Below are 12,149 nucleotides of genomic sequence, written 5' to 3' on the forward strand. Positions count from 1 at the left end.
TTTAAATGTTGCAGGGAAGAAAAACGAGCAAAGTAGGCCTCTGTACTTGAGAAGCTTATTTTAGTCTGTTAGTTGGACATACAGGTTACAGATTCTGTGTTAATAAACATATTTTTGCTTATTGTGGCAGCAAGTAATTTTAAACTTGCTTAAGCAAAGAGTGGGTTTTATTAGCCCACATAAATGAAAAGACTGGCCTTGGATATGGATTATATCCAGATGGTTAATGTAATATCCATAATCTGTTTTATTTATCTATGCTCTCTTCTGGCTTGGATACAGTCTCAGGCAGCATATCCTCCAGTGGTGGCAAACAGTCACAGCAGTGCCAGGCTTACATCCTATCAGCTTAGCAACCTCAATGATAAGCTTCCTTTACAAATAGTTTCAGAAGTCCTGGGGATAACTGATTGGCTAGACTTGGATCCTCTGGAGTGATTGGGAGAGGTGGGTAAGGAGTAAGATCAGCCCTGTTCAGACTAGGTAGAATAAAAGGGAGAGAAGTAGTTTCCCAAAAGGAAGTTAGAGATACTTATACCAGAAAAAAGGATGTCTATCAGGCAAAAACAGCATACAGTCTACAAAAGATAAGAAATATTCCTTGAGTTAAAAAGATGAATTCTGATAGTAGCTGCTTTAACAAAAGTTTCAGGCAGAAAGCTGTATTTGAATTGGGCCCTGAAGGACAAGTAGATTTTTCCAAGGCAGAATGAGTAAAGAAAGGACTTTGTAGGTCAATCTTGAAAAGTTTGGCTGTGAAAAGAGAAAAATTGAAATAGAAGCCACTAGAGCCTAAAGGAGAATCTTGAGAACCCTCCCCCTCCCCTTTGCCCCCCCATGGAGAAAACGTGAACATTTTTATGCAGAGGAGCAGAAAAGCAAGTTAAAGAAGAAATCATTAATACAAAGGAATAATAAGAAAGTGGAGAATTCAGTGGGATTAAGGGTGTAAGTGGAGGGAGCAGCCTTAGAAAAGAAGAGGGAACTATTCATTCTCTGAAGACAAGCAAAGAAAGGTAGTGGTGGTGGCTATGCTGGTTAAGACAAATTTACTGTGAAATAGGTAAGTCCAATAGCTTCAGTTTTTGTGTTCCAGAAGTAAAAAGAAAAGGTTTATCAGTATTTCTTGCTGTGTAACAAACCATTCCAAAATTATTTTGTAGGTTAGCAATTTGGTTTGAATTCTGGCTGGGTGCTTTCTTCTTCTGGTCATGGTCTGGATCACTCATGTGGGCGTGGTTACTTGGACTATATGGATGGGTGGTCTGAGAGGGGGACTTCACTGACGTGTTTGGTGGTTGGTTGGTGCTGGCTCTTGCCTGGGCCTCCTTGGATGTTCTCATCCTCCATGAGTATTCACATGGCAGTGACTGCACTCAGGAAAGGAAGAGCTGAAGCAGTCAGGCCTTTTATGCCCTTGACTTAGAACTCCCACAGTGTCACTTCTTCCATATTTTGGTCACAGAAAGTCACAAAGCCAGCTCAGATGAAGTAAAGAAATAGACCTCACCTCCTTATGGGAGGAACAGTGAAGTCAAATTGCAAAGGGAAGTGTATACTGGAATGAGGGGAATTTGTGCCTATTTTCCCTGCACCCAGAATTGTATTGTGAAAATTTCAGTGATGCAGCCAAATTGAAACAATTTCAAAATAACTATCCATATACCTACCACCTAGATTCTACTGCTGACGTTTTCCTATACTTCCCTTATCACGTATTTATCCATCTATCCTACCTCTTCATTTATTAGTTCATCTTATTTTTTCTATGCATTTCAAAGTAAATTGTAGATATCAGTACTTTCCTCTAATTACTTCGTGCATATTTAGCAAGAGTCAATATTTATGTAGTTTTTTTTATATTTAAAAAATATTTATTGTTTTTCTATTACAGTTGTCCCACTTTTGCCCCCATTTCTCCCCTATGTACAGTCTTTTTTTATTTTTAATATAACTAAAGAACTTTTATTTATTTTGCACCAAGACTTTATCTTAAGACATAACTAAACCGTGTCACCACCCCGACCCCAACTTGAAGAGCTAGGGCAGTGAATGTTATAAAGCAGATATGAACATTAACTGACAAAGAAAAACTTCCTTCAAAATCATAACAATGTTTCAATAAAAAAAGAAAAAAAGAAAAAAAGGGGGATGATAAAAGTTTCAGATCTTGTTCAATGCCATTTCATCTAGCACTTTCAATCCTGACTAGAGTGTACCAAAATGGAAACAGGATTACTATAATACAAAACTCCCACTACAGATCGCTGTACACCTGTATTCCAAGCCCACCCTCAACCTTTCAGCACAACTGTTTCCTGGCCTGTTGGGCCTGCCGACGAAGGAGCACGTAGATCTCTTTAATCCAGTCTTTGTTATAAGGCTGGTATGTCTGGGTATCAGCTCAGTAAACAAGACAGCTGAGGTCTGCCAGATCATCAATAAAGTCAAACAACCGGCTGATATCATATGTGATGGAGGGGCTGTGGGGATTCATTCTCTTCAGATGTTCTTCATACATTTTACAAATGCCTTCCATGCATTAGTTCACTGATTCATAGTCGGCGTAGGTTTTGCCCTCTGGCCTCTTCGTGGGCCATACCAGCAAAATGGTGTGAGACATCGCACCAAACTCTTTCACTGCAGCCGCCTCCAACACTACCACCTCACACAAGCTTAGCTGCATGATGCCCGACAGTCTTTTCTTTTGATAAAACATTTACTTATGCCCTGGCCAGTGTGGCTCAGTGGACTGAGTGCCGACCTGCAAACCGAAAAGTTGCCGGTTTGATTCCTGGTCGGGGCACATGCCTGTGTTGCGGGCCAGTTCCCTGGTTGAGGGCATGTGAGAGGCAGCATATAGAAATTTCTCTAGCATATCAATGTTTCTCTCCCTTTCTTTCTCTCTCCCTTCCCTTCTCTAAAAATAAATAAATAGAATATTTTAAAAAGATTTACATACAGTGAAATGTACAAATTCTAAATTACATTGTGTTGTTTTGTGGTTTGCCACAGAAGGAAAAAATTGAGAATAGCTCTTTGGGTGATATGCCTCAAATTCAACTATAGTTGTATAAAAGAATTGTAAAGGATGTCTTCCTTGAATACCTGTTTCTTCATGTCCTCATCACTAATAATTTTTTCATTTAGTACTACCTCAACACTTGGGATTTTCATTTCAGTTTATATTGGGTGTTTTCCTATGTCCTTTCATTTTTAATATTAAGGGTATACTAGAGACAAGCACCGTGCTAGAAAAAGGATGTAAACAGGAGCTTTCTTGCTTTCTAAATCTTCAAGCTGGATGTATCTCACACCAGATTAGATGATGCCATATATTTAGTGCTTATACTCAAAGCCGATGGTAAACATTTTGAGTTGCATTGTTTCACTTAATCCTTATCATTTAAGAGGTAGGTACTTTTTCATTTTAGAAGTTAGGTAACTAAGTAAGGTATGTGGAAAATTTCATTTGCCCAAGGTCTTACAGCTTCATAAATCAAGGTGGTGTGACTCCAGGACCCACATTTAACCCCTGTATTATATTGATTAGAAGCAGGAAATGTACCCTCTGTTACACAGTAGATAGCTAACCCTTTGATTGGTCCTATTGCTTCACAGGGTAATCTATCTGAATTAAGTGTTTAATCTTAGAGAAATATAAAATTTTAAAAACCTCTCTATGAGAAAGTTTAATTAGCTGTCTTCTAGTCTATGAATAAATATTTTAGCAATTTGAAAAGGAGAAATTTTAGTATTATAATCTGATTTTAACTGAAGATAATCAGAATAGAAGTGTGATCAAAACTGCGACAAACTGTTTTCATATGGTATTTTGATAGACTGTTAGTTCCTTGATTTTGTTGACAAGATATTGAGTACTTTTATTACTAATTGGCTTGTGAGCAGTTAAAGAAATAGCAAAAGATAGAAACCCTTTCTTTTTAACTTGCTATTTGTATAACAGTAAACCCAGTTGGAACTCTTGGAAATAGTGACTAGCATGTAAGCCATTTCATGTCAAGAATTCTGGCAGAAGTGCCACTAGTTACATACAGTAGCCATTGTGACAGCTGAAGGGAAAGCTTGTTGGTTCATTTACTATTCTACCTTTCCTGGTGGGTAAACATCTTCCTTAACCTAACAGTTGAGTGTATAAGATATTTTAAAAGTGTTCCCTTCACCCAGATTTCCTTGAAATGTTCATTTTATTTTATTCAGTAGTATGTTTGTAAGTGGCTTTAAATCCTAACTAAAAATATATGAGATAGGTTAAAAACAAAATTTGTGTTTAAAAAAATCTAATTGTTATGTTTGTTTTTGTGCATAGGTCTTGCTATTGGGAACTACAAGAAAGAAATAGATTAGAGGAAGGTTGGTCTTTTAACTGGACATGGCTGAGATATCCAGCAACAATGAATTTAAGCAGTGTTCATCTTCACATCTGGAACCAACAAGAACAAAAGATGTGGACAAAGAAGAAGCGTTACAGATGGAAGCAGAGGCTTTAGCAAAACTGCAAAAAGATAGACGAGTAACTGATAATCAGCGAGGCTCTGAGTTGTCAAGCAGCACCAGACAAAAAGCACAAGTTTATAACAAACAGGATTATGATCTCATGGTGTTTCCTGAATCAGATACTCAAAAAAGAGCAGTAGATATTGATGTGGAAAAGCTCACCCAAGCTGAACTGGAGAAACTATTGCTAGATGACAGTTTCGAGACAAGGAAAACACCTGTATTGCCAGTTACTCCTGTTCTGAGCCCTTCGTTTTCAGCACAGCTATATCTTAGACCCACTATTCAGAGAGGACAATGGCCAACTGGTTTATCTGGGCCTTCCACTTATACTTTACCTTCTATTTATCAGTCAACTTATGCAGTCAGTAAACAGACTGCATTCCAAAATGGCTTTAATCCAAGAATGACTACTTTTCCATCCACAGAACCTATATATTTAAGTCTTCCAGGACAGACTCCATATTTTTCATATCCTTTGACACCTGCCACACCACTTCATCCACAGGGAAGCTTACCTATCTGTCCTCCAGTGGTCAGTCCTGACATGGCAAAGCTGTTTGACAAAATAGCTAGTACATCAGCATTTTTAAAAAACGGAAAAGCAAGAACTGATTTGGAGATAACAAATTCAAAAGCTACAATCGGCAATTTACAGGTATCTCCAAAGTCTGAAGATATCAGTAAATTTGACTGGTTAGACTTGGATCCTCTAAGCAAGCCCAGGATGGACAATGTAGAGTTATTAGAGCATGAAGAAGAGAAAAATGTTCCAGGTTTGCTTGTAGAGGATCCTTGGGATGCTGTTCTTCTTGAAGAGAAAGCACCAGCAAGTTGTCACCTTGAAAGAAAGGTGAATGGAAAATCTCTTTCTGGGGCAATGGTAACAAGAAGCCAGTCTTTAAATATTCGAACAACTCAGCCTACAAAAGTTCAGGGCCAAATATCTCAGGTATAGTATATATATACATTTTTTAACTTCTCAAACTTAGTAGTAATACAATTCATTTTTGTGTGCATAATTTATTAGATAAAAATATTTTTTATTTTGAACCTTGTTTTCTTTATTCTTAAGTGTGCTGTTAACTCTTAGAATGTATGGTAACGGATTAAATGTGTTTAGGCCATCTGAAAAATTGCTTGCTGTTAATGTTATCTTTTCAAGAGTTATAAATTCAAAAACCTCTAATTAAGGATCTGGCTGTCACTGATAGGCATTTAAGATAATTTTTATCTATCTTGCCATGTCTTCATATATGGTCCTACTTTTTTTCTTCTTTATCTCTTAATTTTTCAAGACAGAAAAGAAATTAAGGTATTTTTTATTTCTTTTACCCCATTATAGAAATTTTCATTTTATTTTTTATATTGTTTGTTGTTTTTAACCATGAATGAATGGAAGACAGGGAGGATAACCCCAGAGAGACAGGAGAAGGCCATGCAAATGACTTTGTTTAATCACCTATATTGATAAAAGTGAGGAATGGAACTCTGTGGTTTGTATGATGTAGTTGTTGAGTTCATACAGTCTTATTATCTGGAAAATTTAGTTAAGGGTGGCTGGGGCAGGAAGTCTTATCAGAAGAGAGGCAGCAGGGTTTAGATTTTTCCTTTTTAAATACAGTATACCTAATTGCAGATTTGTATTTTGTTATGATGACATCTGTGGATCCTGGAAATGTTAAGTATCATTTTCACCTTAATGTGAGTTACATTGTTTTCTGCCTACCTCTCTTTAAGCATTGGGAATGAACTAGCATTTAGGGAAGGAGAAGTGAATTTTGCATGATTTGGATGGGTTTATGTTGAATTGTTGACTTTAAAAAGCCATTTTGGATGTCTGGAATGCAATAAGCAGGTATTAAGAAAGCTCAGAAGAAAAGATGAGGATATTTTTGATGACACGATCAGAGTACAGAAATTTCTTAACTAATGTTATGGTTCCCAAATGTATTTTGACTACAGCTCACACTAAGAAACACGTTATCAAAAAGAAAAAAGGGATTATTGTAAAAACATAATCAATAAAATATACTTTAAAAAAACACGTTATTAAGTTCTTAAGCTTTTTTCAATATTATTTATTAATTTAGTAACATAATCTCTGAACATCTTTCAATAAAAAAAAGTTAATTACAGATTTTAAAATTGAACCACAAATATAATGTTAAATTATTTTCTCTTAAAAATCCATGTCTTGTCATGGTTTTGGTTATGTTTCTATAAAAAAATCACTTCTGGAAGTATTTGAAGGGAGCAGGGTAAACTCTAAGTCAAGAATCATTTAAAAAAAAAGTGGATAGGATAAACTTAGGCATAGAATTGCTGGTAATTCTTATTTTTCTTTTTCTTCGGGATATTAACATTTCATTATATTTCTCCATTTCCCTTGTCTTTTAAAATTATGTTTTATGAATTATGCTATTACAGTTGTCCCAATTTTTTCCCTTTTGCCCTACTCCACCCAGCACCCCCCACTCCCTCAGGCAATCCCCACACCATTGTTCATGTCCATGGGTCATGCGTGTAAGTTCTTTGGCTACTCCATTTCCTATACTGTACTGTACATCCCCATTGCTATTCTCTAACTACAAATTTGTACTTCTTAATCCCTTCACCTCCTCATCCATTCCCACACTCTCCTCCCAGCTGGTGGCCATCAAAATGCTCTCCGTAACCTTGATTCTGTCTCTGTTCTTGTTTGCTTAGTTTGTTTTTTAGATTCAGTCGTTGATAGATATGTATTTATTGCCATTTTATTGTTCATAGTTTTCATCTTTTTCTTAAATTTTAAGTCCCTTTAACATTTCATATAATCATGGTTTGGTGGTGATGAGCTCCTTTAGTTTTTTTGTCTGGGAAGCTCTTTATCTGCCCTTTGATTCTAAACGATAGCTTTGCTGGGTAGAGCAATCTTGGCTGTAGGTCCCTGCTTTTCATGATTTTGAATATTTCTTGCCAATGCCTTCTAGCCTGCAAAGTTTCTTTTGAGAAATCAGCTGACAGTCTTATAGGAACTCCCCTGTAGGTAACTAACTGCTTTTCTCTTTCTGCTTTTAATACTCTCTCTTTATCTTTAACCTTTGGTGTTCTAATTATGATGTGTCTTGGAGTGGGCCTCTTTGCATCCATCCTGTTTGGGACTCTGTGCTTCCTGGACTTGCATGTCTATTTCCTTCACCAAATTAGGAAAGTTTTCTTTCACTATTTTTTCAAATAGGTTTCCAATTTCTTTCTCTTCCTCTTCTTCTGGTACCTCTTTGATGTGAATGTTGGACCTCTTGAAGTTGTCCCAGAGGCTGCTTACACTATCCTTTTTGTGGATTCTTTTTTTCTTTTCATTCTGATTGGTTGCTTTTGGCTTCCTTATATTCCAAATCATTGATTTGATTTTTGGCTTCATCCACTCTACTGTTGTTTCCCTGTACATTGTTCTTTATTTCAATTACTTTATCCTTCGTTTTTGACTAGATCTTTTTTATGATATTTGAAGTACTCACGAAGTTCCTTGATCATCCTTATAACCAGTGTTTTTAACTCTGCATCTGATAGATTGCTTATCTCCATTTGGTTTATCTTTTTCTGGAGTTTTGATCTGTTCTTTCATTTGGGCCATGTTCCATGTCTCCTCATTTTGACAGCCTCCCATATATATTAGGTAGAGCTGCTATGACTCCATCTTGGTAGTGTGGCCTAATGTAAGAGGTGTCCTGTAGAGTCCAGTGGCACAGCCTCCCCCATCACCCAATCTGGGTACTCAAGTTGCGCCCTTCATAAGGACTGAGTACACTCCCCTCTTGTAGTTGAGCCTTGATTGCTATTGGCTGATCAATGGGAGAGATTTACCCAGGCCAGTCAGCTGCAGGGACTGGTTGTGATCACTGACTATCAACCTCCATCCTCTGCAGAGGATCAGCTGTGCAGGGGCAGGGTGGTGGTGCTCTGACGTGGTCTGTAGCTGCCCACTGGGTACGCAGGCCCTGGGGTTTCCCAGGTGGTGCAGGCCGAGGTCAGCCCCTCCCTGTGTTTTGCCTGGGGCTACCATGCGTGAGCTATAAAGCAATCTGCAGATGACTGCTACTTGTGCTGGGCTTGGAGATTCCCCGGGGAAGCAAGCTGTGAACCTAGGCTAGTGGCTGCTAGTGCTGGGCCTGGGGCCACATAGCAAGTGGTACAGGGGCTGAGAGTTCACTGAGACCAACTGTTGCTTGTTTGTTAGGATTTAGGAAGTTGTGAAGCATGAACCAAGACCAGCCATTCATATGGAAAAGCCACTCTTAACAGCTTTGGTGGGCTTATAGATTTGGGGGATTGAGTCTCAGGGGATCTCCAGGGTGGGTCTAACAGCGTTAGTGAGGTTGATGGAGTCTCAGATATGGCACCTACTTGCCGGTTCTGTGGCTCTTTTGGGGGAGGGTTCAGAAAAAGGAAAATGGCCTCTGCTGGCCTTTCTGTCCGAGAGAAACCCGTCCCCCAGCTCTCACCTTGATGCCAGACACTTCAGTTCCTTCTTGTATGCCACTGGTGCATTTCAAGCTGCTCTACAGGTGCTGGAGCTCAGAAGGAATATGTCTGAGCAAGTCTGTGTGTGGGTTCTTTAAGGGGAACTGCTAAGGACTGCAGAAGTTTCTTGCAGCGACTCAGTCCCTGCAGGTTTTTGCAGCCAGAAGTTATGGGCACTTATCTTCCTGGCACTGGTAACCTGGACTGCCGGGCCTGGTGTGGGGCTGGGACTCGTCACTCCCAAGTTATGCTCCTGAATTTTTAGCCGTCACATATGGATGTGGGACCAGCTTGTTTTTGTCTCCGCCTCTCATCCAGTCTGGATGGACCTCCTACCAGCCTCGGTGGATGTGGTTTCTTTAATTCTATTGATGTTGGACTTTCATTCAACTCGATTTCTGATTGTTCTGAGTGATGGTTATTCTTTACTTCAGTTGTAATTTTGATGTGGTTGTGCAAGGAGGCTAGCCGTGTTTAGCTGTGCTTCCATCTTGACTGAAGTTCTGGTAATTCCTGTTTCGTTTTTTGAGGAACCACCAAACTGTTCCATAGTGGCTACACCATTTTACATTCCCACTAGCATTGTGTGAGAGTTCTAGTTTCTCTAAATCCTCTCTAACACTCTTATTTTCCATTTTGGGGATTATAGCCATCCTAATGAATGTGAAATGATATCTGATTGTGGTTTTGATTTGTATATCCCTGATGACTAATGATGTTGAGTATCTTTTTTATGTGCTTATTTGCCGTTTGAATTTTTTTTTTTTTGAGAAATGTGTGTTTAAGTCATTTTCACATTTTAAAAATTGGATTGTTCATAACATCTTTATTCATAATAGCCCGAGTATAAACAACTCAAATGTCCATTCACTGAATAATGAGTAAACTAAAGTGATATGTTCATATGTGGAATATTATTCACCCATAGAAAGGAATGAAATCCCGATATATGCACAACATGGATGAACCTTAAAACATAATTGGAAGCAGACAGACACAAAAAGACCTGTATTATTTGATTCAATTTATATGATATTTCCAGAAAATGCAAATCCATAGAGAAAGAAAGCAGATGAGTGTTTACCTGGAGGGTAAGGGGTGGGATGAAGGGGGGAAATGGGGAATGATTCCTAATGGGTACAGGATATTTGGGGGAGGGGAGTGATGAAAATGTTCTGGAATTAGAACATTTCAATGTTCTAACCATAGTGGTGATGGCTACAGTCACTGTAAATGTACTGAAAGCCAGAGGATTGTCCTTTCTTAACTGGTTAAAATGGCAAATTTTATGTTCTGTGTATTTTACCTCAGTTAATAAAAAATAAAGGCAATAGTCCCCCTGATAGTCCCGTCCTGTTTAGGCCACATCACTGCTTAATTCACATTTGGGTCAATGTTCCCATAAGAGATACCTCCCCAACTCTGGGTTTTACTTTTACAGGTTAAGCATGAGTGCTTGCTGTTTGACACCGTGCAGTCTGGATTAGGGATGTTAGCTATTTACAAGAGTTATTCAGCAAGGCAGCTGCCTAGAAACTGGAGATCTTAGAACTGGAAAGTTAGTCTCTGTTATCAGAGAAAAGGAAGTCACTCATCTTTTAAGGAGCTGAGTTTAGACTCAGCTCTCCCATTGGTAGAAGGCAGAGACCCTTATTGCCCTGGCAACCCAGAGTGAGCATCTAGGTCACCTGCAAATAATCCTGCTCTTTGCATTACACCTCTGCATATATGCATTCACCACTACAGTGTATGTATTGTAGCTACAACCTATAGATTATCTTGAATGTAAAAAAATATTTATAAATGACTGGTTTATTTTATTATCTCTGTATTTTAAACTTTAACTCTCCCAGCATTGGAAAGTCATTTATCCACTAAGGAAAACTGATTATTTAGGTGAGCTGAGATGAGCATTCCAAGTGGGCTGTGGCTGCACCTTAAACAAGTTGAGGTTTCTGGGTTGTTTGGAATTATTTACTGTTGAACAATCTAAGACTGGAGCTCAGAACCTAAGAGCTACATGCTTTTTATTTATGCTGTAGATGTTTGAACTGAACTCTCTTGTCTTTTTTTTTTTTTTTTAATAGTCACAGAAAGAAGAGAGTTGCCAGGAATTCTGAGGCCAGGGTGACTTATTTTATAGTTGAGGAAAAAACTGAGATGTAACAAAGTTAAGGAATTAATTTTCTCATATAATAGCAGTATTTAGTTAAATGAGCTCTTATATTTTCGAGATGTATACTGAAGAATTTACATATGAAATTAATAAATTAATAAAACTAAATAATTTATAACTTACAGCCTTAATAAAATCAAGTGGGGGCAGGGTCATTATATTATTCACTCTGCTTTTGTATATGTCTGTAAATTTCCATAATAATAAGTTGGAGGTTAAGGAGAGGGCCATAGAATATTTATAAGAAGAAATGGTTATATGCAAACCTATACAACTCTTAAGTGCCCCCTCCCCCTTTTTAAAACTCTAGTGATAGAACAGCTATTTTGGAAGTAATACATTCCTTGTTTTAGGAGATATTCAAACATGGGTCAAATAATTAATTGGCTTCCCAGATGCAGTGTATGTCAGTGTCCTGCAGAGGAGTTGAGGCCAAATCCGTGCAGATATTGTGTGTGTTTGGCGATGTGGCTAAGGGGAGGCAGGAGAGTGTGGCATTTGGGATCATTGTTTTTTCAAAAATTTTCATAAGTGGTTCTGATGCAGCCAACCTGTTCCTTTGGACTGGCATTTGGAACCATACCTCAGGAAGCCTATGAAGTTAGGAGGGTGACAAGACAAATTGCAAAATGTAAAAATAGAGTACCTTGGGACAATTTCTCTGCAGTTTAAAACCCCTGGCATTGATTGCTAATGCTTTTGCTATAAAACTCTTCTTTTCCCTGCTGCCCTCTGGCACTTCTGGTTCAACTCACCTTTTCTCCACCCTTTCCTTTGGTGGAGCAGGGCTGTGACATCCATATACACATCCCTTTTATTGCCTCTCTGCATATATCTTTTCCTGCTCATTTTAAATATTTGTCACAGTACCATCTTAATATTTTCCTTACGTAGGGTGATTTCAGAAAGCATTTTAGGATTAATGAAGATATGTAGGTAGTCTCCTAAAGAT

The 12,149-nt window shown here is 38.2% G+C and overlaps 1 protein-coding gene and 1 pseudogene across 1 annotated transcript in view; one reads left to right on the forward strand and one right to left on the reverse strand.

Annotated features, from left to right (window-relative positions):
- PIK3C2A (phosphatidylinositol-4-phosphate 3-kinase catalytic subunit type 2 alpha) overlaps nucleotides 1-12,149 on the forward strand; it is a 91,557-nt gene that overhangs the window by 19,499 nt on the left and 59,909 nt on the right. The window contains exon 2 of the mRNA XM_090263562.1: nucleotides 4,331-5,470. Coding sequence (XP_090119688.1) covers nucleotides 4,394-5,470 — 1,077 coding nt within the window. The 5' untranslated portion in view covers nucleotides 4,331-4,393. The remainder of the gene's footprint in view (nucleotides 1-4,330; nucleotides 5,471-12,149) is intronic.
- On the reverse strand, nucleotides 2,204-2,623 carry LOC150018127 (enhancer of rudimentary homolog pseudogene; annotated as a pseudogene).

The sequence above is a fragment of the Furipterus horrens genome, unplaced genomic scaffold (assembly GCF_987537825.1).
Source record: "Furipterus horrens unplaced genomic scaffold, mFurHor1.1.pri manual_scaffold_2, whole genome shotgun sequence".
Lineage (NCBI taxonomy): Eukaryota > Metazoa > Chordata > Mammalia > Chiroptera > Furipteridae > Furipterus > Furipterus horrens.